Source organism: Rhizomucor pusillus (genome assembly GCF_041956525.1).
Source record: "Rhizomucor pusillus strain CBS 183.67 unplaced genomic scaffold VTP01scaffold_6, whole genome shotgun sequence".
Classification (NCBI taxonomy): Eukaryota; Fungi; Mucoromycota; class Mucoromycetes; order Mucorales; family Lichtheimiaceae; genus Rhizomucor; species Rhizomucor pusillus.
In genome coordinates, this window is record NW_027192148.1 from 378006 (window position 1) to 402579 (window position 24574).

The following is a 24574-nucleotide window of genomic DNA, read 5'->3' on the forward strand; positions in this document are numbered from 1 at the left end:
TTCTGAATTTCTTGATTGTGTTTTCCTTGTTGGACATTGTAGAAATAGTAAATAAATAAATAAACTAAAGCTAGTAAGAGGGTTAAATCAAAAACGTTGAATGAATCAAAGTAAAAATATCTAGGTGAATGCACATCTACAACGCTTCAGCTGCTTGTCTCAAGTGAGCGTAGAAGCGTTCAACGAATGCATTTATGTTGCTTTCCTCGATGGAACCCTCTTGCCACGTCAAGGTCACAAACATGCTTTCAGTTGTGCTTGCGGCGCTCGCGTTAATAGCGGGCATGACGGTGCAAGCGGATTGGCAGAACCATGTCTTTTGAACGGTGTAGGGACCCTCCTGAGACGGCGAGCGGAATAGGCCAAGATCAGAAAGCTCGATACCGCCCTGGCGGCCAAACTTGTAGCGTTTCAAATAGCCCTTTAAAAAGTCTACATATTCCTCCGGGTACTTCTTAAGGTATCGCAGCTGGCTGGCTTGCTTTGCAGTCTTGCTTCTAGTCTTTGCTAGTTTCTTGCTGTATGCCTTGGCCAGCTCCCAGAATGGATAGCCTAATTTATTCGGTTTCCAGGTACCCGCAGCTGCACCCACAAAGTTGCCAATCTCGTCCTCGGACAACGGTGGATTGCAGTAACGTCTGCAGTTGACTGGTGTAGATGTAGTGACGGTCCTTCCGGGATACACATCCTTGTATGCCAACAAGAGTGATGCCATAATAACTGCATGCGGCGATATGTTGTGCGTTTGTTTAGCTTCCTTGCATAACTTTAGCCAATCCTGACCACCAAATTCAAGCAGTCGCACGTGGGAGCAGTGCTGCAACTTGCTAAAATCCTTGACGTTCGGATAATCACCTTGCCAACCGTCAATTTCCGGATAGATTTTCCGAGCTAGAGCATACGGCAAGATCTTTTTGTTAACCATGCCGGCCAGCGTCTTGAATAAGTCCAAGAACGATGCTGCAGGAGCATTTCGATCCTCATAAGGGAGCGGCAGAGGAGAAGGAGTGCCTGTCTCGATCAAATACTGCTGCATTTCGGCAGTATCGGCAGCATTTCTGTCAGTATTGAGCTCTTTTAACAGGGATGTCCAAAATATCGCGAGACTTTTGCCGTCCATGATAACGTGCTGCATGGCAAAAACTATGCAGCATCGATCGCGTTGAGAAGGAGTGTAGCATACATGCAGACGCCACAGGGGAATGTCTGAGCGGTTAAGGTCAAAATCCAAACAAATTTCTGCGCGTATGACATCTTCAATGGCATCAAGTGACTCGACAGCTGTAAAAGTACAAATGTCCTTGAGATCAAACTGTGGTACTTGGACAAAGCGCGCCGTCGGCTTGTCGCTGTCGATTGCGGTCACCCTCAACATTGGATGCTGTTGAATGACAGCGACCAGAGGAGCATGAAGCATATCGAGGAAGAAGGACTCAGCATCTTGAGCATCTGATCGAGGAGGATGTCCAAGTTCGACGGCGAACGTCACCGAACCATACGTTCGAGTAAGGGCTTTGGCTGCTTGATATTTCTCCAAAAGCCCAAATTTGCGCAGCTCTGCCATTATCGTTGGTGGCGAAGAAGAGAGGTTATACCAATGATGCCCATTTTATAAAAAAAGCACACCAGAATGTGTAGGTTAATAATGCCATGTATAAATCTGGACAACTTTACTCATTGTTTGCAACGATACGCTTTTCTTGGAATGGGCTTGTCTCGTCCTTTTTGGTGTTGTGGACTCTGCAATTCGTTTCACAATGATGGCACCCCCTCGGCATCTAGTACCGTGATGCTTGACTCCAGCATTTTCCGGTAGATCTAATTATAGAGGTGATTGGACGTGTGACAAACATCCTCAACTCAGCACTTTCTTCGTCACCTTTGAACTCGTCCTTCACCACTTTGCGATTCCAAACAATGCTTGATATTCCTAATCTGTACAGTATTTTTAAAAAGCAATGTCGCGGGTATTGAAAAGCATATTAAAAAATAGATGTCGCCTGCTAAGATATCAGTTGTTGCAGGCTATACACTTTTTCCCAAAAGTAATGTCGCATTTTGTGAAATTTTATAATACATTTATGCACCAAAACGACAAATTGCAGCGACATTAATTTTTGGAAAAGGTGTGCTGTATTTCCGCCTGCTGTGTATAGACATTTCTTGCCTGAAAAGGTACAGTATTGACTAAAGCAAGCAAGCAACAGATCTAGATTCTTTCACATAAGGTACTACTGAGACTGGGCCGTGTATAAACTAGACCGTAAAAGCTTCTATGAATGAATACTATTATGTTACTGTACAAATTCTATATAACAAAATTGACGAGTTTGCCATTCTTTGCAACGATAGCTTTTCTAATGGGTTTGTCTCCGAGCCATTTTTGGCCTTGAGGATCTTGTCTAACGAGTCGTTCCACCACGACGGGATCCTTGGCGTCTGCCACAGACACCGTGATATTTAATCTCGTTTTTCCATTGACCTAATTACATTGAGTGAGCAGGGTGACAAAACATAACTCTCCTCTCGCTCCATGTTACCTGAATAACACAATTGACATTGTCACGGACTAAAGCTGTAGGTTCCCATACAGGCCACTGCTGCTGGAATACACTCGTGTGGTTGGTGCTACGCTCAATTTTTTCCCAGCATTCTTCGCCTAGACTAGGAGCCATGGGTGCCATCATTTTGACAAGCGACTGTACGGCGTGCTGATAGATGGGTGAAGAAGGCGCAAGGCTAGAGCTAGATATGCGGTTGGAGAGCTTGATAAGGTCAGAAATGGCTGTGTTTAGACTGAACGTAGTCGATAGTGCTTCGGTCACTTGTTTGATGGTAGCGTGAGTTTCTCTGTAAACATCGCGTTCTTCTTGGTTCATGTTTTCGAGTGGGGGTATGTTTTGACTAGAAGATTGAGAGTTGGAGCTGCCTGCAGCGTCTGCAAGTCTCAAAACTTTGGCAAGCCATCGTTGCATGCCAATAATGCTAGTATCTTCCCATTCCAGCACCTCTGAAGGTGGAGCCTTGTACAACATGTGCAATCGAGTTGGATCAACGCCGTGTTGTTGGATAACACTCTGCCAAAAAGGAAAAACATTAGTCTCCATTCAAAACGAATATACTTTGCATGACTTACCACTGGGTCTACACCGTTGTATTTACTTTTAGACATCTTTTCAAATGTAATCAAAGGTTTTTGTCCCGTTGCAATTATCTTGGGATTCTGCGGATCCGAAGTATCGACCTCTTCTGGTTTCAAAAATCTTTGTGTTTGTGGATCCTTGAATGTTTGCCCGTGGACCATACCCTAAATTCCAGCAACAAACGTCAATCATGGTATATATTCATATTTGCCCGCGAAGTCCCTAACTAGTACCTGTGTCAAGAGAATATTGAAAGGTTCCCCGTTGCCAGGCTTGATGTATTCGGATGCAGTGTATGCACCGTTCTTGAGCAGGAATTTGCTCATGAAACGTGAATATAACAAGTGTAGAATAGCATGCTCCACTCCACCGATATAGATATCGACAGGTAATCTTGCAGACGCCTTTTCAGGGTCAAATGGTCTATTTGAGAAATTATAAGCAAAAGAGATGCTCAACTTGCTAATGGAAACCCTTAACTTACAAGGACGCATTGTGTGGGTCGGTGTAACGCAAGAAGTACCAAGATGAATCCACAAACGTATCCATCGTATCAGTTTCTCGCTTAGCTGGACCTTGGCACCTTTGCAGCAAAGCAATGGTTATGATTCAAGCGAATGCTGTAAATTGATTGGCACGCTTACTTTGGACATTTGCAGTTGACCCAATCTTCCACGTGGGATAATGGAGAGTCGCCCTTGCCAGTAAACTTTACATCCAAAGGAAGTACCACTGGGAGATCTTCTTGGGGTACAGGAACCACCTAAAGGTGCAACATGTTTAGAAAACGAATAGTAAAGAACAAAAACGCTATCAACATACATCACATTTCGGACAATGGATCATTGGAATAGGTGCACCCCAATATCTTTGTCTTGATAATAACCAATCTCGAAGACGAAACTGCGACATCACACGTTGGTTATACGTAACGTTGCGAGGCATTTTATGGTGTCCAGTGTCTTTACCTGTGTTGCTGGTTTTCCAAAACCTATCTTCTGTGCGTCTCTTAGGATTGCCTTCATTGCATCCTTGGAGCTCATGCCAGCGTATGGCCCTGAATGAGCGGTCAATATGCCTTGTGCAGTAAACGGCTCATCCTTAAACGGAGCATCGACTTCGCAAATTTTAGGTTCAACTACAAACTTGATGTCCTTGACTACATTGTTGGTGTGACAGAATTCCCAATCCCGTTTATCGTGTGCCGGGACACCCATCACAGCACCGGTGCCATAATCAGCCAGGACATACGGTGCAACGTAGATTGGAAGCTGCTCCTCGGTAAGCGGGTGAGTGACATAGAGACCCGTAAACACGCCTTTCTTGCTTTGTTCCGCTTCCTCCATATTTTGTACTTTGCCCAACTCTTGGACGAATTTAATGACATTTTTCGAATGCTCTGCTGGTATCGCTCTATTGAATTCCATCAATATCGATGATTTTCACACATCTATGCCACCTCAATATACATACCCATCCTTGATAAGCGGATGCTCAGGTGAAATGACAATGTACTGCACACCGTAAATCGTATCTGGTCGACTCGTAAAAACCTTTAGGGTCTGTAGGGTATCATTGCCGTTCTTTGGCGATGCCAGTGGGAACTCAAACTCGGCTCCTTTTGACTTTCCAATCCAGTTTCTTTGCATTAACTTCACTCGTTCCGGCCAATTTTCAAGCAGATCGATATCTTTCAACAGGTCCTAGAATGCCAGATCAGACTATACATGTATATCGTTCTTGCTAACTCTCGACGTACGTCTGCAAAGGCAGTGACCTTAAAAAACCATTGCTTCAGCTTTTTACGCTCTACCAAGGCACCAGAACGCCAGGAACGCCCGTCAGAATCGACCTTAAAAAATATAGGATATACAATTAATACCATGTCCTCCTGGATTTACAGCCTATATATACTTTACCTGTTCGTTAGCCAACACTGTCTGATCTACCGGATCCCAGTTTACGACTGCTTCTTTCTGATATGCCAATCCAGCCTTATAAAGTTCAAGGAACAAGTACTGGGTCCATTTGTAGAAATCTGGATTGCATGTGGTCACTTCCTAAACGTCATTTATCAGCCTACCTATACTTGTTAGCCTCCAATTACATGCACGTGCATACCTTTGACCAGTCAAAATCCAAGTTTAGCATTCCCATCTGCTCCTTCATGGCTTTGATGTTTTTAACCGTCCACTCTGCAGGATGGATTCCTCGCTCGATGGCAGCGTTCTCGGCAGGCAGACCAAACGCGTCCCATCCCATCGGATGCAACACCTAAATTCCCGTTGTAGCATATTAGAATATTTCGAGTTGTCAGGGGTTGTGTGCGTACATTGTATCCGCTCATTCGTCGAAACCGCTGAATCGTGTCAGAAATAGTGTAGACTCGAACGTGACCCATGTGCAGCATGCCGCTCGGGTATGGGAACATGGAAAGTACGTAATAGTTGCCGTTTTCAGCCGCAGGATTCTCGGTCAATGGCGGCGAAGCTCGCCACTTTGCTTTCCATTTATTCTCAATGGCCTCAAAGTCGAGCACGTTGGGTTTCGTCGTCGAAGCGTAGGGTCGCAGCAGTGTATTGCAGACTGCTCTGCTGGTGGGCCTCGCCCAGGACCGTGCCTGACAACGGAGCATGTAGATTCAGAAGCAAGGAGGGATCAGCAGCAGGAACGCGAGCTGTCAACAAGTCACGGAGATTGTCGGAACCTGCTCCGAAGGGGTGATCCTCTTCACATATTCGGGACCGTTCAATGTAGTATCTAGTCGATATGAACTTGAAGCAAAACGGTTATAGGCTTCTCCTACAGAGGCATCCGTATTGCAACCCTTGATCCAGTCTCTGTGGACTTCCCACTGCCCATACTTTCCTGAAAACATCTTACAATTCCTGATAGACATTTAGCTCGATGCTACCGGTTAGTTAGCACCAGTAAGGTCTTACTCTTTTTGGACTTTCGGGAACCATGAAAATAGGAAGAAAGAGAGATCATCAAGAAGTATGATGCTTTTTAAGACTGCCAAATATACGCTAAATTGCTATTATGGATTTTCAAAAGCATGTTATGTAATTACTCCTGACTAGCCAAGCTGAATATTATTTGCGTGCTTGGTCAACTGATACCAAGAAACATGGAAGATGAGAAAACCTGACGTGCATATAGATCAGGTCTTTTCAAGTACAGAATGTTAAAATGACCGGCCTATCGAGTGCGTCAGAGAATTTGACACCTTGCATAAATAAAATCGAGGTTTAGGCAAGTGTGATCTTTTTGCGTGGAAGATATGCATGGCTTGTTGCTTTCGAGCGTGCCCATGGATAAGAGTAAAAGCTCACCGTGTAGCTTTCTCTTAGAATGTCACTGTTTTTCAAATTATTCTGGCACGTCCAGTATCAAATAGGATTCCAAATCAAAACAGTTGAGTTCGGGTGGAGGGTGGTGATGTGAGATCTTGCCAACGCTGTCCTTCAAAGAGAGGTCGGTTCATTGGTATATCACCTAGTACAGACATTTCCCTCCATGCAGCTGTTAAAATGTACTATAGATCAGATTAATTGCTCGTAAGTCTGCGACGCTCAGCCGCCTCCTGTCAAAAAGTTAAGAGGAATATGCATAAAGCATGATCATCAATCCTCAATGATTTGTAAGCTATATGTCCTTGACATGATTAATAAGCTGTGTGCTATTAGAGTAGGAGGAAGGCGAAGTCGTGGGAACGATGCGCCGACTTGTTTGCTTTCAATTCTTGTCTGCGAGCAATAACGTTATACTTCAAAGAGTCACCAATCCATCCGGCATGATTATGTATGTAAATGTCTCCGAAACATATAGTTATTGCTACGTTTTAGTATAGTTTTTGAGCTTTCCAGCACTTTTCTCGGCGTTTCTGGATGCACAGCAAATGTTTGTTTGCATGCACATGCCTATAAATAGCTGCGCTGCGTGATTCTTTTCATTCATGCATACCTAGAGTATTTGTAATCAAGGAGACAGGGAGCTATGTTGGCGATGGGCTCTGCCACAGTGGATAATGGGGCTGACAAATCAAACGAGGTGGGGCTTCTGCATATGAATTTGGAGATGAATGCCTGCGTGCGCAATATAGCGCAGTTTGCGCAGCTCCCTTTGTGCAACAAGGCGGCGAAAGGTGCAGAAAATCATATTTAAGGATGCGTACGAGATCAATCCACTCGACTTGTTGCATTTGCTAACGAATAAAATGACTCTTTCCAACATTAAACTTCACTACTTTGATATCGGCAGTAAGTACATAGAAAGCTATGCTGTTACCGGCATTGTGAGAATAATGTTTGTGCTTAGGTCGCGGATATGGTCAGATCGTTCGCTACTTCCTCCAGGACAACAACATCTCTTACGAGGATATCCGTTTCAAGCATGAAGACTGGCCCGCCAAACGCGAGGAGATGATTGCTGCCAACAAGACGCCTGCCGCTACCGCTCCTTACGTCGAAACTGCTGACGGCGCTTGCTACGGTCGCACTCTGCCCATCTTGCGTCGTCTTACCAAAACCATCCCAGGTATGCGTGTCTGGATGTTGAATAATGGATTATTGTATCTCTTACGAGGAGCTTTACAGCATTGAAGTTTGAAAACGACGATGAAGAGTACTATGCCGACTACGCAGCCGATGTTGCTTATGACTGGTACTCCGAATATGTATACGCTGCATACTACGAGGATTTTAAGAAAAAGTATGAGGACCGCTATGCTGGCCATTTTGACAAAATGGAACGCATCTATGCCAAGAACAGCGGTCCCTACATCCTCGGTGAAAAGGTAAGCCTCTCAAGAGCATAGAAACCAGCCTTTATTGGTAGTAACCGTCGATACTGTGCCGTAGATCTGCTATGTCGACTACCTTGTATACCACTGCGTGCATGGCAACAATGCCTTTGACTTGATCCAAAGAAAATATCCTGCTCTGGCGAAGTTTGTCGCAGCATTCAAGGAAAGACCTAACTTGAAGAACTACCTCGCTAACCCCGAATAAGTGCTTGTTGCTCATGAAAATAAAATGCCGTTTACAAAGCTATAAGGAGGAAATAGTCATATGTTCTCAATCGACGTTACATATCCATATGGTTGAAGCCAGTAGAAATCCTTAAAATTAGCAGAATCACTTTTCTCCAAGTGCAAGAAATCCGAGACATAATCTAAAAGTCTCCGGGAAAATCGTGCAGGTAAATGAAAAAGATCGAAAGGATAATTCCACGAGACAATTGTATATTGGGAGTAGCATTGCAAAATCATTATTGCTTTTGCCATATTGTATTTAATTTACAATTTAGCATCCTTGGGATACTTTCTCATGGCTTGACGGATACCGAGATCAGCCAGGATCTCCTCGCTACCACCTAAAATGGCCTGCAAAGTACCAAACGATTAGCAAATCAATGAATGTAGAATGCTGAGTTAAAAACTTACAGTAAACTTGTAGGTTCTCTGAAGAGATTCAACAAACTTGCCCATACCAGTCTTGGTAAGAGCGCGTCCACCAAAGATCTGGCAGGCGTCGTCGGAGACATCATGGAGCATACGGGTTACCTAGTAGAATGAGTTCGTATCAATAGTACACAAGAAACCAATACATCATCCTGGACTTACTTGGTACTTTAGGAGAGCAATTGGACCAGCCAGTTTATCGGATTGTTCGCTGTAATCCATGTGGTTCATTTGGTATGTGATGTGCTCGGCCCAGCTCTGGCAGCTTTCAACAGCGGAAACCTTTACATTTTTCAATCAGAATTTTCGTGCCAGATATTTTTCTATTTCTCGAATTACCATGCGTGCGAGCTTGAAACGAATCACAGGCTGATCAATCAGACGTTTGCCAAAGACTTTACGTTGTGTTGCCCACTTCATGCATTCTGTAACGGCGTATCTTCCAGTGGCACAAGCACCGACGCACATCATCCAACGTTCGTGGTTGAAGTCTGTAAAAAAGTGGCGCAACAGCGTTAGTGTTCATAATTCTCCTTTGCTTCTTTGCAAAGAGCGCTTACTCTAATGAAAGTACACAGAAAGATGAACAGAGTTAATCGTTAAAAATGATAACCTATGAACAGACGTTCCCTTTTTCTACTTACAGAACTATAGAAATCATGATAAATATTAGAGCGAATAGTTCAAGAGCTGCATAATTGTGTCTCATCACTTACAGTACGACGCGGAAACCTTCATTCTCTTTGCCGATTAAGTTGCCAAGAGGTACGAAAACCTGGTGCAAACATTGGTTAAGAACCTGCAAGTACCATCACATAATACAGCGCTTCTTACATTATTGAACTGGACGTAGGCAGTACCGGCGCTGGGAGAGTACGAAGTCTTGATAATCTTTGTTTCGACGTTTTCATCACGTTCGATAAGGAGCATAGAGATACCCTTCTCTGTGCGAACAGCAGTAGCAAAGTAGTCAGCAAAGTGGCCGGTAGTAATCCACTTCTTGACACCGTTGACAAGCCATCCGTTCTCGACGCGGCGGGCAGTTGTCTTGATGTTAGCAACGTCTGAACCGGTGTAAGGTTCAGTGATAGCCAAAGCCATGCGCTTTCTACCCGAAAGGACTTCAGGTACAATCTAAAAGCATTAACGTGCTTAATAACTTGTGTGTTTGGCAAAGTAAGAGGAGATGAAATATTACTTACTCTAGCCTTCAACTCTGGTTTGCCAAAGTTGAGGACAGTTGGAATAGAAATACTCATACCACCCAAGAGACCCGAGTTGAGACCGGGAGCTCCCCAGCGAGCAATCTCTTGGTGAGTAATAAGTTCGCTAAAAATTTGATTAGAAGAACATATTCGTCGTGATAATACGTAACAGACAACTCACTGGAAATAATCGTAATCTTCACCGCGGATGCCGCCGGGCAAAGTGACTCCGTTCAACCAAGGACCAGGACCAATGTTGGCCGCCAAAAGATGGCAAGAGCCGCATTTTTGAACGAACTCGTCCGGAGGACGCTCGCCAGCTTCGTCGATAGCCTGCGCCTCGGGCTTGAGTTCATCTACAATCTTGCGAAACGCCTTTTGCCACTTCAAATGCGACTCGCTAAGTTTCCGGATTTGTCAATTGATGTTCTCTCCAGTGAGCAACATTGTTATTTCACTCACTTGTAATAAGGCGACTTGTAACCCAAAAAGATACCCATTTCAGAGTAGGGGATCTTGGAAAGTTCGCCGGGTTGTGCAATGTGAATTTGCGGCTGCTGACCTTCAATGGTACCGATCTTGTATCGGTCATATTTCAACAAGACTTCTTGTCTATGCATGCCATAAAAGGCATTTGTGGCATCCTTGCCGGCGTACTCGAGAATAGGGAACGCTCCACCAGGGTGCAAGTCGATGAATCGACTCATATCATACACTACAAGTTCGCCCTTTCTTGTTAACTTAAACTCACTCACTTGCGTAAATATGCAAAAGGTTGCTCACCTGCATTGTCGATTATGATCCACAGATCATTTTCGGAGGCATGGCGACTAACTTCTTCACGAGTAAAGGTCTTGAGTGGGGGGGTCATTGCGGATCACGACTATGGGAAAAGGTTCAGAGAAACGCGTATAAAACATATCTATCGATTTATAGGAACCCAAGGCTTATTGCAGACAACTCCATTAGTAAATTGATTTCCCATGCGGTTAAAGTTTTTCCAGGCCCAAATTAATGTTTGTCATGCAGAGAAAACACTGTGGATAAGTATATGATAAAAGGCGCCTTTATATATGAAATCAAGTGCCTGGATGTCTATCATATCATAAACAGTGCAGAGACACTTGATTGCAAATACTTGTTTTGGTGAAAAGCAATATACTGTGATGGTAAGCAAGTAGCAGAATGGAGGCAAATATGGAGTGATCTTTTTCTCAGCTATCCGCTGTAATCTTGTATCACAGTTGCTTTTTCAGCGAGTACCTGAGCAAAAGCGTGATCTATCCCTTTTGCTGCTTTGCAGCAGGCGCAAATAGCATCATGGAAATGTCTCACATTAAGAAAGTATCACCAGTTATTTAATAAGCTACTGTAGCTTGTTGACTATGCTTTCATCAACAGTGTACGATCGCAGGCAAGCGACTATGCTCGTTTTCCACAAGATTGCATAGGAATGATGGGGTCCTATTAACTCAACCCCAAGCAAAAATCCATTTCATGAGGGTCGGAAAAATGATCAAGAGCGGAGAGAGAACGCGCCCAAACGCGCGTGAGCGCGTCCGCACGGAGCCAGTTTCTTCTTCTCAACCTCAGTTCGTGTTTCCCAATCGATCCCATTATTATTGTTTGAAAATCAAAGGAACACAATGTCTGATTCCAAAGAGCCCATCGTCGTCAAAGAGGAAGAAGATCTGACAGAAATGGATAACGTCGATACCGACGATCTGTTGGAAGAAGCTGAAGCTACATTGAAACCATTGAAGCAGACGCGCAAAACAAGACGCACACGAATGAAAAAGACGAAGGGTACAGAGGATATGGACGTTGACCCCGTGGGTGACAACAGCGGTTCAGACGCTCCCAAAACTACACGCAGCAGACGCAAGGCGAGTAGTGCCACCACAGCAACTAGCAAACGCACGAAAGCAAATGGCAAATCTTCATCGACGCAGCCAGACAAGGGTAAAAAGGTGAGAAAATCGCGATCACGACCGTGTGTATAATGGACGCGAAAGCTGATCTTGTCTATTTACATTGCAGCCTGCAAAGCCTGTGTATGATCCCATGGAAGTGAAAGCCTTGGCAGATCAGTATCCAGACTCCTTTTGGAGGTTCCACGCTGACAGTGGATACGATATGATTGATACGATCAACGAACAGAATCCATTGGAGCCAGTGCAGTGCAATATCAGCGATCAAGGTAAAGTTTTTACAAATTTGCTGTCTGCAACATTGTTAACTTACTTTTACATAGCACCTATCACAAGCATGAACCTGTCACCCGACGGAGCATTGCTAGCCACATTCTCCAACATTGGCGCGGCGAAGATTTGGGACATCCAAGATGATTTTAAGCTTGTGCGGAAATTGAGGGATAATGAGGAGACACAAATTGACGAGTTCTATTGCGGTCAGTTTGTAACTGAAAACCAAGAATTACTGGTCGTGGGTGGCAAGCTTAAAGATCGACATCGATGGTCTGCTCAGGACGAAGATAACCACATTCTTCCATGCCCTATAAAGGTAAGTTGCGCAGAAGTTCGATGCGTATATGTAAAAGCACATAGAAAATAACCTGTATTTACTTGTATTAAAAATGGCAGATATTCGATATTGAGAGTGGCAAAGTTGTAAGCAGGCTGGAGGGCCACGCTGAAGAGATTTTATGTATCAAGGCACTTACATTTAAAGACGAAAACTATCTCATATCAACAAGTCAAGATGGTTATATCTTCAAATGGCACATGTCTTCTGATTGGAAGTGAGTAAATCTTTTCTCTGGCGACATTAGATATCGAGACACAGATTTAATTAACAAAAATGCGAATTGCTGTTTGTTTTTGATATAGGACATTGATTGAATCAAGTAAAATGGAGGATGGCGTAACATGCATGGCTTTCACCGTATCTTTCTTGCCGAATACTGGCAACAAATACTTCCTTGCAGCTTGCGACGAACATATCCGATTATTTGATTTCGAGAGCGGACAGATGATGCAAACGTTTGAGGACATGTATTCATCATACTGCGACTGTGGCAAATTTGTCACATGGCTCGACGAGTTTGCAGACAAGCCTGTAAAAAAAGAGGAAGAAGAAGAAATTGATATCGACAAAATGGATGAAGATCCTGCAGAGCAGTATGCATGGTTCATTACTCGCGGTGCAGAAATGTGCGATGTGGAAGAAGGCGTTTGTAAGTATATTCGTTTGGTCGGATCTAAGCCAGCATGCACTGATGCAGGACGCTTATAGCATCCATACCCAATACCTGTAAACTACACAAGTTAATCTATCCAAAAGAGAAAGGCGGCCAGTTCAAATTAGAACAAGTCAAAAAGTACCAGCATGAAGAGTGAGTGCGCTTGGAAGAACTGCCCATGGCTGTGGATTGCATACTCATACATGTTAAATTTATAGTTACCATGCTAACTCGTGGTTGGTTAAAATTACATCCAACGGCCGTTACATCCTTGCACCAACTATATACGGCCAAATTTTCGTCTTCAATATGTCAACAGGACAAGTCACTGCAATCTTAAAAGAACATGAAGGTAGCAAGGACCCACAATGCTTAAAGGACAGACTATGTGTTGCTTACCACAATCTTTGTTTATAGACATTGAAGTGCGCGATGTCATTTTCCATCCATATCGACCACTTATCTTCTCAAGCGGCGATGGTAACTACATTTTTTTCTTTTGTGAACTCTCGCTGCAAATATCTAAATCACACCATTATAGATGGATTCGTCAAGGTATATACTTCAAAAACCAGCGCGACTGAAGAGCAAGTGGAACAAGATTTAGATGTTGGCATGCCTGGTTCATCATAGATTGCATTCACAAGAAAAGAAAGAAAAAGCAATGAAATCGTATCATTCCATTGGGCAATATGTACAATGAGGGAAGACGTCAAAGATCACAGAATGGGTATCCTACTGATTGGTAAAGCAAGAGTGGTGGAAAGAGAGGGCAGCAAAGGGATGTAAAGTGGAAGTGGCAGGAAAGCATGTCAGTCACTGCGTAGAGGTAGCAGGACTTCCATCTATTTTGGCTGGATCCCAGTAAAAGTCCTTTTCCATGCACCCATCAGGTTCAGCACAAGTTTTCTCGTACAAGTGGTGAAGTACCCAGCCTTGCAGGCAGCTGTACTCGACTGCAAGTTCGGGTATCTTGTCTCTGTCCCAGATTGTACTTGAAAATTTGCGGTTTTCAATGTCGAGAACGTTGCGTTTCGCTCCTTGATACGTTTGCAAATTTGGTGAGTCAGAGCAGTATTTGTCCAGCGCATGGCTAAACGTCAGGCCATCAAATGCCGAGAATGCAATAGATAGATCACGCAGCGGGCCAAACTTGAGATCAAGCCTTTCTTCAATATCTTGGAGAATGTATCCAAGTCCCCATGTAACGCGAACAATCTCTGGATCTGTAAGCAGTTTTTCGAGCATAGTTCCTCGGATAAACTTTTGGACATCGTAAACGCCAGCAAAAATAATCGTGTAAGATTCGCTAGTATTTGCCAAGTAAAGTTGCAGCGCTTTGGGTAAAAGCCGTGTGTTGTTTGACCGATCCACGATCTTTTGGATATGGAAAGTGATTGCGACTTTAATATTGCTGGGTTCTTCCCACATAACATTGCCACCAATATCAAATATCTGCTCGCTTCGTGTGATAAGGTACATATGGATTATTTTGCCGTCGTCCAGGTAAAGATCGTCCACCAATGCGTCACTCTCTTTAGTCTCTTCTGCTGCTTTGGCGGTCATTTTCGCCTTGGCCCACTTTCGCTGCTTGTCAGATGCATCTGATTCCTCAGAAACGTCGTCGCCGTCATCCTCCTCCTCATACTCCGTATTATCGAAATCGCTGTCATATGGGAGGATGACTCGTGGACCCCTCGACTTGCTCTTGATTTTGGGCACATTTTTCAAAGGCATTATCATTGTATTCGGGCGCACATCGGTCTTGTCCCAATCATCTTCCTCTTGATTGCCTTGCGCCCAGTTCATCACTGGTGCCGGCATTGGAGTCGTGTTGAACCGGATGATATCAGACTGCGTATCCCTCTTCGGTTTTTGGGCACCCTTCTTTCCCATTTCGTCCCAGTCGAGTTTTGTATCTTGTCCCCGGTCCCAAAGCTTTTTAGAAGAATCTACAAAATCCTTCCAGCTTTCCTCGTCCATTTCTCCATTTTCAGGCGTGCTCCAGGCAAAAGCGCCTTCACTGTGTCTGTATTGAGCTTGCTGAAGGACGCTCGGCGTTGAGATTTGTTCTGTATCTGCAGTTTTGGTCGCTGGTTCGTCCGGTATATCCCATCCTTTCTGTACGTTTGGACTGACTTCGAATTCGTCCCAAGTGCCAGGTTGCACATCCTTAATTCCATGCTTGTTATGCTTCGAATCTCGGTGGCTGCCATAGATATCCTCTGCAAAGTGAAGTTCACTGTTTCCTGGAGCTTCAGCTTCCTCGAGATCGTCATATATGGTTGTCTCTTCTCCTACGATCTTGCGATCGGGTTTGCTAGGAATGATAGATGGACTGGGCTTTGTAGACTCCACAGCAGCAACTTTCGATGATGACGATGATGACGGTTGTTCGGATGAGTTTGATGATGGAGGAGATTTTGAACTACTAGCTTCAGGCTGTTCTTCAAGAGTCGACACAAACCGCTCTTCTCTTTTTTCTTTGATAAAATATTCTTGGGATCTTCTGATGGCTTCCTGAAGATCCGCCTGAAACCTTGGATCATCGTCTGCGTTTTCAATCGACGTTGAAGACGTAGCAAATAGCCGCTTTTTACCGTTTGATTTACTAGATGATAGAGATGATCCGGAGCTAGGTCCAACGATGCTGAATATCTGTTGATCTCCTGCCGGCTGCATGTTGTACGCTCTGTTTCGGTACCATTTGTTGAGAGCTTTGTTTGTATATGTCGATATGATCGTCTTTGGCCAGTAATGTCCTTCCAGTGTCCTGTGTTCCCGCGTTCTCTCGTAAAGAGCAATAAGACTGACGACATCAAACACCGAATAGACAAGTGCTTCCGGCGGAAGAGGATTCTTGAGCCAAACACAGTCAGGACCCAAATATTGAAATGTGTCTCCTAGCTGTTTCGCTTTCAGAAAGTCTTCCAAGCCGATCCAATCGGAGGCGAATTTTTTCATGGCATTGGCGAGGCTCAATTGTTCGACAGCGGCAGATTTGATCTTGAACTGCAAATCAAGCACATCTGGTAGCTGAATGCCCCTGAAAGCACCTTCAATAGCCTGAGCGTCTCCACCGAAAGCCCAACCGAGAATGATTTTTTCCTTGTCTTGTAGAATCGGCTCGATCCGTTTCTTTGTTTCCTCCATTCCGATTTCTTCGACCAAGATCGCATATCCGAGAAATTCGTTTACTGCTATCTGCAGGACCTTTAGCTCCGGGACATGCCTTTTCAGACCGAGGAATTCACAATCCAGTGCAATGTATTTGCTGATTTCTAAGACCTCCAGTGCCTCGTCAAGCTGCTCCACAGTTGTCACAAGTTTGCAGGTAATGATATTGCTCTTGCTGACGTGCACAACTGTAGTGTGATCGTCCTTAATCGTCCAGTTTGCTCGCGGGTCAAATCCGAGATCACTAATCTTTCTCAGTTTTCGGGTGTGGCCGGGCGATTGCTCGTTAGACGGTGGTGCAAGGTATTTCTTCATCGAAGCAAAATCTCGGCCTTTTCCGATCAATTGTCGCAGAGGCTGCACTGTCGCGTCGACCAATGCATAGTCCTTGCCCTCAAAGACCTTGAGCATGTGCAGGGCGGCCTCGCACACTCTAATCACATTTTTCCAGTAATCGTCAACAGCGAGCACTTCCAGAGGTTGCTGCATGGTGATAAATGAGCGAACCACTCGTGGACGTGAATGCGTGCGTGTCGTAACTGGAAAAGCAAAGGAGCACGGAAAGCAGCGATAGGAAGATCGTTTTTTGGTCCCCGCGCATGCAAAGCACGAAGAGACAAGAGGAGGTAGCATTTACTTTTCATTGTTTTTCTTTGATATTTTAGGTTTTGCCACGATGTAGCAAGTGGTTCCCAAGTGCCATCTATATGCTTTGACAATTTCCAATTTCTCCTTGACCTTTTCTCGTTCGAAAAGTCCCATCAAGTCTCGATTCCACCAGCAACCCCACTGTTTAACATGTCTATCAACATTGCTATCCAAGATTCTGTTCAACCATTCATAGTGGGACCGTCCGTGCTCGAGCAGCAGAATTCTTGATTCATCTGACTCCTTGCATGATTCTGCCAACGAAATCAGGGCCTTCTCTGGATCTCCGCATGAGCATAGACCAAAGGTATCCACCACTGTATCGTACCGGCCCACCGGTTGTTCATCTATTTTGCGCTGCTGGAACGCTGCCTTGAACTGTGATTTGTATTCTTTAAATTTGCTCTCTGCTTCTTCCAACATGGCCTCGTTTTTGTCTGTAAAGGTCACAGATGACACCTTGTCCGGTTTGTAGTATTCAAAGTTACGGCCCGTGCCCGTGGATACTTCGAGTACATCGCCCTTGAAAAAAGCTGATGTGTGAGTTTTATTGATTATTTCGCTACTGCTGCTGGTGCTGCAGCAACGCACAAACACACACCTTGGCTTGGCCTACAAGCCAGCGACGCATGAGTCCAATACCCATAACAAGTTCATCCCAGCCAATCTCCTTGTCATATTTCTTTGCGAGTTTCTCCCACACGGGGCTGGTATCAAAGCTTCCAGGCGTTACACGCTGCTCCTCCTTTTCCGTATTCTCGCCCTTTGAAGTATCGCTTTTACTCTTAAACACGGTCATGCTGACATACACTGCTGTCACGTACAGCAGACCCCCTCCAATCAGGATGGGCATGAGTCGAGGAGGCTTTTGTGAATTGCCTGGCGGTGGAGTAGGTGTCATTTTTGCATGCTTCAGAGGCGTTGCTTTCGGGCGGAAACCGGGTCGTTTGCTCATCGTAAAGAGTTATAAGAGGTGGCTTTTATGCAAGAGGCGTCTTGCGCCAGTTTGGGGGAACGGGTTCAGGTTCCACACTAACGCCAATAAATTGCCGCAGGAAAAACCACGGCGCAAAAATCTCGTTTCTTAAGGCTTTCGAACCAACCTACTTTGCTTTTAAACATTTGTATTCCAAACGTCTAATAAAGCATTGGTTTTCCGTGAGGGTTTGGCAGGAAGAACTAAGGGATTTGGAGACACAACAAATACATATTGCAAAGGCTAGTAAAGTCTAAGCGCGAAAGATGATGCAGTAAAGCTAATTCCAGAGGAAAGAGGAAACATAATATGTTGTGAGATATGGTTATTGCTTTCTCTATCTGCTGATTGCGTAGGTGCATGCGGATAGACATTGAGAGCCAATGCAGTCGGAATACGCAAATGCAATGTGACATAGGTTACCAAGTGATGGAGTCAAGACAACTCAGGAGGGCTAACGAGACGCATTCGATGCAGCTTGCAGAAAAAAATAAAATATGTATTCATTTAAAGTTTCTGGAGCTGTCGAGGAGGGGGAAGAAACGTGAAGAAGCCAGACGGAAGTAAGAGCAGCAGCAGCAGCGGGGAAGGGGGGAGAGGACGAGCTGTGATTCACGTGAACCGCTTCAACTGCTTTAAACGCTCACACTTTTCCCTCATGTCAACGAGCGCCTACAAGAAACCTCCCAGAGAGCAGCTGCATCGCCGTCGTTCCAGCAGAGCCGCGCCGGGAGAGAAGTTTGATGGTTTGTGCCTAGCTGTGCTATGCACGGGAAAGCAACGTTAACGCGCGGTTCGCCGTAACCTGTCGGTAGACTACATTCTTCGACGCAAGGCCGATTTCGAACATGAGCACAAGCGAATCTCGATATATACCAGTCCATTGCTCGTTATTTCGTACTTTGCCATGTTTACGTTTTACGAGGCACGCTCGGCTGTGTTATACCTATATCGTCAAAGATATACGACGCTTGCATTGCTGATAAGTGCAATTTCGGTCTACGTCTCTTATCAGTTCCAGGGACCCCACCAAGATGTAAGGGATCATCCATCCAGGGCACACGTGTCCTTTCGCTGCAGAGTTTTAACAGAGCAAAACTCTAGATACTTTGGCAAGCTCAGCGGCTTGCGTTATGGTATGGATACTGGGTTCTGCTAGGCGTTGCTTCGGCGTTCGGTCTTGGCACTGGTTTACACACCTTCTTGCTATTTCTCGGACCTTACATTGCAGAAGTGACTCTAGCCTCCTACCAATGTCAAGGTGTGGAGTACTTGACGAGGGATACAATGAGGTAGGTAAACGGGGATAATAGGAGGAAATCAAAGCAAGATTCACTAACTATTTGCGCTGCAACGGCTAGTTACCATTTGCAGTGTCAAGCGCCCGGAAATACATTGGGTTCCATATCTCTCTGGGATATCTATCGTCAAATCCGCTGGGAAAGTTTTGCCTGGGGTGCAGGCACAGCTCTCGGTGAATTACCACCTTACTTTGTTGCGCGCGCAGGTAGACTGTTTGTTGCGTCAGACACAGTAGTAGTAGCTGACAATGTGAAATAGTCGCGATCTCGGGAGGCAAAAGCCAAGAACTTGCGGAACTCGAAGCTTGCATTGAAAAGACACCTGAATCCAGATCTCTCAAGGAACGACTGACGTTCTTGGTATATTCCTTAATGAAACGCCTTGGTTTCTTTGGCATTTTGCTGTTTGCATCCATTCCAAATCCACTGTTTGATTTGGCTGGTATAACGTGTGGTCATTTTTTGGTCCCTTTTGCCACATTCTTTGGTGCAACATTTCTCGGTAAAGCGTGTGTCAAAGCATCTATTCAGGTACCGAAATTACTTGCTTGGCTTTAGAAGGAAATGGGACTCACAGTGCCTGCTTTGTAGTCTGCCTTTGTTATATTAGCTTTTTCAAAGGATGCCTCGAATGCTTTTCTCGATACTCTCGAGCGCATTGCGCCGTCAGTCCACTCGGTTGTTGAGCATTTAATCCAGCAGCAGACAAATCAACTGGGCAAAGGGTCGGGTGAAGAACAGGCAAGTTGATAGAGCATATCGTTCGAAAAGACTAGAGTTGACAGATCCATCCATTTATAGAAAAATCTTTTTGGCATCCTGTGGAACGTCTTTCTATCCATCATGCTTTGCTACTTTGTCATTTCTTCTGTGGAATCACTCGGACTAGCATATATGAAACGCGAGCATGAACGGGAAATCAAACGGCTTGAACGGCAACGTCAAACGATACCATCCTCCTCTTCCTTTCCTTCTACTAGTGCTAATATTTTTTCTTCCGTCAGTTCTTCATCTTCTTGATATCTCACGCACGCATATACACATATTCCTACTACACCTACTTCTCAAAGACCAGATTCCTATTTGCTTGTATACAATTTGCACCCTTTTCCATTTCTTATCTACATTATAAGCTTTATAATTCCTCGATGAAACGTAATACATGTAGACAGAACGTCAAAGTTAAAAGATATATAAACCGTATGGTATATCGAAGCTGCTATTATCGTAATCCTTCTTCCAAAGCTTTGCTCGTCGAGGCCGTGATGGACCGTTCGTCAAACGCCGACTCTGCGTAGACAGAATCCCTTCTGTTGTTGGTGGTAGTCCGGATACTCCTTGGTATTGTACTCTCGAGACGCACGACGCGCCCTTCATTGTCCACCTTGAGACCTATTTTAGATAACAGGCTTGCATCCTTGGCGGATGTACTGCTTGCTTGATGCTTGGTTTTCGACGAGGGAGCAACGTTGCTGTAAACCTCATACTTTTCAGTACTCGTGGGAGGCAAGTTGCCGAGGACTTCAGTAGCTGCTGGCGGTGGCGGTGGCGGCGGTGCAGCGCCCGGAGGCGGCAAGGCCGCGGCTTGCCGAGACAGAAAGTATGGAATGGAAGTTCCAGCATAGGCAGCGAACACTAACATCCAATGTACCTAAATCGCGGAGATGTAAGCATAATATGCACACACACACATTGACGATTGTGAAAATACTTGCATAAGTGATATACATGAAAACGACGCAGAGGAGCGACCATTTTGTTTGGTCGGCAAATAATCGATCACAATTGTAGTAATCGTCGGAAGCATCGACGACATTGGTAAGGTTTGTATCGAGCGCGTTTTGGGCATTGTTATACGCATCCTGCAAACATGCTTCTCGGAACGAATCTGGATTTACGACAAAGATAATAAATGTGACCAACATATCAATGAGCACGAGGGCACCCGTTGTGGCGATAACATAGACCATGAACCGGATCCTCGAAAATGATGGCTACGCGAGTTATTGAAGGCTATGTATACGCGAAACGCTAACAACTTACAGGCAGCAAGAGAACTGTGAGGAACCCGGCCAGCGTCACACATCCAAAGATCAGGTTAATGACTCCAAAGATAACCAAAGGTATCTGATCCAAATATGAATAGAAGGCTATATGTGAAATGTGAGCGTTTGGCCAAGAACAGCAGATTGTGATCGCTTACGGCTCTTATCCATGAAGGCTATGATAGCAAAATAAAAGCTAAATCCCTGTAAATAATACGATATCTTCATTTAATGGAGTATAGTGTAACTGGTAGGTTCGTACATACCGCCCATATCAAGCACGCTACCCAGCTTCCAAAGCGATTATTAAAGCATCCGCAACATCGCAGCGGACTGTTCACCCGAGCCCAGTAGTATCGATGAGCAAAGTCTTCGAACGGTTCCATCATCCTTGCATAATCAGGTTGAAAAAAAAGGTCAGAAAATATAAAAACACAAGGAGGCGTCGTCGCCACACAAGTTTAAATGGAAAGAAGCTTTTTCTCTTTCCAGAGTTGCTTGAAAACATTATGTTTCCCAAAATGGCAATCCTTCCAAGTCCTCTTGCAACAAGGGGCAAACTTCAATGAGGACAAGAAAGATATTGTTGTCCACATGGTTTATTTTCGAGCTGTAACAAAGAAAGTGACTATAAGATCAAAGTATCTCTTTTGATAAGAGTAAGCACTAGCTTGTTTTGCATTGACAGTTTTGGCCAGATCAGCTGCTTTCCCATGATTCGTATTATTATTTATCTTAACTAGTACAGGATGTGCTAGAGTTAAGCTGGCTCATTCGTCTAAAAACGTCTGGCTTGTCATCATTGTTGTTCGTCATATGAATGAAAACCGCCCGGATATTGACGGCTGCCATGTGATCCCTATTCCATACCGTTCTGCAGGAATTGCACCTAAGCACAGCATGGAGTTTTTGATCTGCAAGTTTGAGATTGGTCAAGCTGCGTTGCTGACATATCGGACAGATTTGAGATGTCACGTACTCATCTACGATACATATGTGACAGCGAGACTGGGAGCAAGAGTTCAGGGTGTCATATCGATTGCATTCTTATCTTCTCCCAACTTACCTTCGAAGTCTTGCAGTATTGGAAAAGTGCTGCCTTTATACGCTTCGTTGGACCCGACACTGTTCCACGCATGTTTGGTGCAAAGCTCCCATTACCAAATGGAATAATATATGACAGGTCTTGCAGTCTTGTTACCCCCGTCAAAAGAAATAGAGGGGGACATTTCTCAAGCTTTTCCGTAGTTGGAGGCAGCGGTGTAATTGATGATACTTCTTGCTGCTGCCGATCAAGAACTTCACAATCTCGGTTGTTGCTTTCTGTCGATTGATGTATGTCTTGAATTTCAATTTGTTGAACCTTCAAATTAACGTGAGCAATGTATCGTTATGTTCAATACCATTATACTACTACCTGAATTCATGGTCGAAAAATGTACAAATACGACTGTGATTTTCAATTCGATATGATATGTTTGCTTTCAGGTTATCCAAACTTGCTGTCTTCATTGATGGAATACGATCGACATTTTGTTTAACCTGCGGATCTTGCTTGGAATACTTTGCGCGGGTTTCGGTTGCTTGTTGTAGCTACAGACGTCGTAGTATTCTTTCGATGAAAGTTTCCGAATGTGATGTTGGTCCTCCACACCGCCATCCGCTGCGACAAAGGTCTGGTTTATGCCAGGATCAACTCCCCAAATGACAGGATCTTTTGCAAGCAAACGCTGGAACCGTGAGGGCGTTAAAGGGTCCTGCTTGTCGTTCTTGGGCTTCTTAAAAATAAACTGGACATCGTAACCGTCCGTTCGAATACGGTCCCTAAATATTGCATTAATTAGCACATCCGATCTTGCAAGAGGCAGACATAGATAGCTAAAAGAGCTTACCAAAACAATATTTTTTCTGTCTGAAGACTTTCCACGGTAGGGAGCCCAATCTTCTGCATATCAAAGACGTTGAAATATTCTTGACGAACATTCGCTTGGTTCAGTTGTCCATCTTTAGCGGTACGAATGCCAGCTTGTACGAGAGTCTTTGTAAATGATTGATTATCCAGCGTGACGTGTCGAGGTTGAAAAGAGTAAACCGGAAATATGGTAAACCGTCGAGCTCCCCTGGGGTCTGTGTACTTTTCGTGTCTTGGCTTCGAGCGCTTTCCTTGTGTCGGCAATAAAGGCTGGTAGTTCTGGGTACGATGGATGGTCTCGAGTTGGAAGGCCTCTCGGGCGAATGCATCGTACAGAGTCGACGTAGGGAGAATAGGGAGCGGGAGAGGCGCCGAAAGAACATGATGGGTGTCGCCTTGATCATCGACCACGAGGATGGTATTCCCAAATTCGTTGATATACTGATAGACGTACGAGTGACTCGGGTCGATTTGATTGCGAGATGTATGGCGAAGTTTTGTTTGGATAATACGATGAGCGAGAGGATGCGAGTTGCGTAGGATCGGTGATTACTGTGATCGGTGGGGACATAGTAGATATCGTTCTTCATCCCGTAAGCCCTCCACGACTCGCACAACAATACGACGGAATACTCATCCACATATATTTCACTTGGCAATGGTGTTGTAAACTTCTTGGCTAAAGTAAGAGTGCCCTCTGACGTAATAGCATTGCGTACAGCCGCCTTGAGAGATCGAAACAGCGGTTTAGAAAAGGATATTTTCTTGAGAACCATCTGCAAATTATATAAATCAGTAAATATTATTGCCAACTTCTCATATGCAAGCTCATGTTGGTACCTCATGTACGTTTCTATGTATGAATGCCCAGGATACGTAATTTTGTGGTTGATGATCTCGGATGGACACCTGCCGCTCAAGTCGCTGTAAGATCGTGTGAATCCATTTCATATGTAGGTGTGGTTTGGCGTTTAATTCAACATCAGATATCGGAAGAGGACCCATTTGTGCTTTTAGAGCGTTGACGATGGCATTGACAACATTCTGTTGCTCTTTTTCAAGCTTTGATACAATTGCCGGTACCGAAAAAGTATCTTTTGACGCGGTGCTCTTTTCATAGGCATATGACACGATGGCCCTTCTCTCCGAGGTGGTAGTGTTTTTAATATAAAAAGCATCCGTGACATCCGACGCCCGCATCAGAAGATATTGGATGGTTTTCGGTTTGAAATTCGCCGTTACATGTGACCGAACCAGCTCTTCATACTCCTTTGCTTGCTCAGATATAAGCGTCATAAAACCTTTTCCTTTGAAACGTTCAGGTGCAAAATGTGGACAGTTTTTCTTGAATCTGTTGAAGCATTTCCTTGATATTCTCGGGCGCCTTCGTTCCTTGTGAAGCGACAATTGCGAAGATTGCATAGAACAGATAGTGGAACATTGGAGGAATTATCCGGTTGTTTTGAAGGCAATCGAGAATAAAATAGTTCGCAAATAGAGA

At 44.5% G+C, this 24574-nt stretch overlaps 11 protein-coding genes across 11 annotated transcripts; 4 read left to right on the top strand and 7 right to left on the bottom strand.

Moving 5' to 3' along the window:
- Positions 1–136: 136 nt before the first annotated feature.
- On the bottom strand, positions 137–1564 carry VTP01DRAFT_9044 (uncharacterized protein; the record flags this gene model as incomplete). Its single annotated transcript, XM_069388233.1, has 1 exon — positions 137–1564. One exon carries the CDS (start codon positions 1562–1564, stop codon positions 137–139), a length of 1428 nt encoding a protein of 475 aa, XP_069240550.1.
- Positions 1565–2308: 744 nt separating this feature from the next.
- On the bottom strand, positions 2309–5778 carry VTP01DRAFT_9045 (uncharacterized protein; the record flags this gene model as incomplete). The annotated part of the gene is made up of 13 exons (XM_069388234.1): positions 2309–2482; positions 2541–3077; positions 3137–3307; positions 3377–3566; positions 3628–3726; positions 3788–3906; positions 3966–4046; positions 4112–4556; positions 4617–4846; positions 4903–4995; positions 5063–5203; positions 5265–5417; positions 5476–5778. 13 exons carry the CDS (start codon positions 5776–5778, stop codon positions 2309–2311), a joined length of 2736 nt encoding a protein of 911 aa, XP_069240551.1.
- A 1584-nt stretch (positions 5779–7362) lies between these two features.
- VTP01DRAFT_9046 (uncharacterized protein) lies at positions 7363–8155 on the top strand (the record flags this gene model as incomplete). Its single annotated transcript, XM_069388235.1, has 4 exons — positions 7363–7405; positions 7464–7682; positions 7742–7941; positions 8006–8155. The coding sequence occupies 4 exons, from the start codon at positions 7363–7365 to the stop codon at positions 8153–8155; spliced, it is 612 nt and encodes a 203-aa protein (XP_069240552.1).
- A 287-nt stretch (positions 8156–8442) lies between these two features.
- Positions 8443–10683, bottom strand: VTP01DRAFT_9047 (uncharacterized protein; the record flags this gene model as incomplete). Its single annotated transcript, XM_069388236.1, has 11 exons — positions 8443–8529; positions 8590–8709; positions 8770–8889; positions 8947–9098; positions 9248–9255; positions 9324–9382; positions 9442–9741; positions 9810–9936; positions 9994–10212; positions 10275–10527; positions 10596–10683. The coding sequence occupies 11 exons, from the start codon at positions 10681–10683 to the stop codon at positions 8443–8445; spliced, it is 1533 nt and encodes a 510-aa protein (XP_069240553.1).
- A 775-nt stretch (positions 10684–11458) lies between these two features.
- On the top strand, positions 11459–13647 carry VTP01DRAFT_9048 (uncharacterized protein; the record flags this gene model as incomplete). The annotated part of the gene is made up of 9 exons (XM_069388237.1): positions 11459–11782; positions 11853–12012; positions 12067–12335; positions 12416–12573; positions 12662–13008; positions 13068–13167; positions 13233–13366; positions 13432–13494; positions 13556–13647. 9 exons carry the CDS (start codon positions 11459–11461, stop codon positions 13645–13647), a joined length of 1647 nt encoding a protein of 548 aa, XP_069240554.1.
- A 183-nt stretch (positions 13648–13830) lies between these two features.
- VTP01DRAFT_9049 (uncharacterized protein) lies at positions 13831–16680 on the bottom strand (the record flags this gene model as incomplete). The annotated part of the gene is made up of 1 exon (XM_069388238.1): positions 13831–16680. One exon carries the CDS (start codon positions 16678–16680, stop codon positions 13831–13833), a length of 2850 nt encoding a protein of 949 aa, XP_069240555.1.
- A 144-nt stretch (positions 16681–16824) lies between these two features.
- Positions 16825–17794, bottom strand: VTP01DRAFT_9050 (uncharacterized protein; the record flags this gene model as incomplete). The annotated part of the gene is made up of 2 exons (XM_069388240.1): positions 16825–17361; positions 17441–17794. The coding sequence occupies 2 exons, from the start codon at positions 17792–17794 to the stop codon at positions 16825–16827; spliced, it is 891 nt and encodes a 296-aa protein (XP_069240556.1).
- A 679-nt stretch (positions 17795–18473) lies between these two features.
- On the top strand, positions 18474–20136 carry VTP01DRAFT_9051 (uncharacterized protein; the record flags this gene model as incomplete). Its single annotated transcript, XM_069388241.1, has 7 exons — positions 18474–18561; positions 18631–18851; positions 18920–19107; positions 19177–19322; positions 19376–19647; positions 19708–19857; positions 19918–20136. 7 exons carry the CDS (start codon positions 18474–18476, stop codon positions 20134–20136), a joined length of 1284 nt encoding a protein of 427 aa, XP_069240557.1.
- Positions 20137–20338: 202 nt separating this feature from the next.
- VTP01DRAFT_9052 (uncharacterized protein) lies at positions 20339–21550 on the bottom strand (the record flags this gene model as incomplete). Its single annotated transcript, XM_069388242.1, has 5 exons — positions 20339–20767; positions 20832–21110; positions 21160–21266; positions 21320–21365; positions 21428–21550. The coding sequence occupies 5 exons, from the start codon at positions 21548–21550 to the stop codon at positions 20339–20341; spliced, it is 984 nt and encodes a 327-aa protein (XP_069240558.1).
- A 427-nt stretch (positions 21551–21977) lies between these two features.
- On the top strand, positions 21978–22334 carry VTP01DRAFT_9053 (uncharacterized protein; the record flags this gene model as incomplete). The annotated part of the gene is made up of 1 exon (XM_069388243.1): positions 21978–22334. The coding sequence occupies one exon, from the start codon at positions 21978–21980 to the stop codon at positions 22332–22334; it is 357 nt and encodes a 118-aa protein (XP_069240559.1).
- A 33-nt stretch (positions 22335–22367) lies between these two features.
- VTP01DRAFT_9054 (uncharacterized protein) lies at positions 22368–24495 on the bottom strand (the record flags this gene model as incomplete). Its single annotated transcript, XM_069388244.1, has 6 exons — positions 22368–22524; positions 22579–22611; positions 22704–22985; positions 23054–23468; positions 23528–23849; positions 23914–24495. 6 exons carry the CDS (start codon positions 24493–24495, stop codon positions 22368–22370), a joined length of 1791 nt encoding a protein of 596 aa, XP_069240560.1.
- Between the last annotated feature and the right edge of the window lie 79 nt (positions 24496–24574).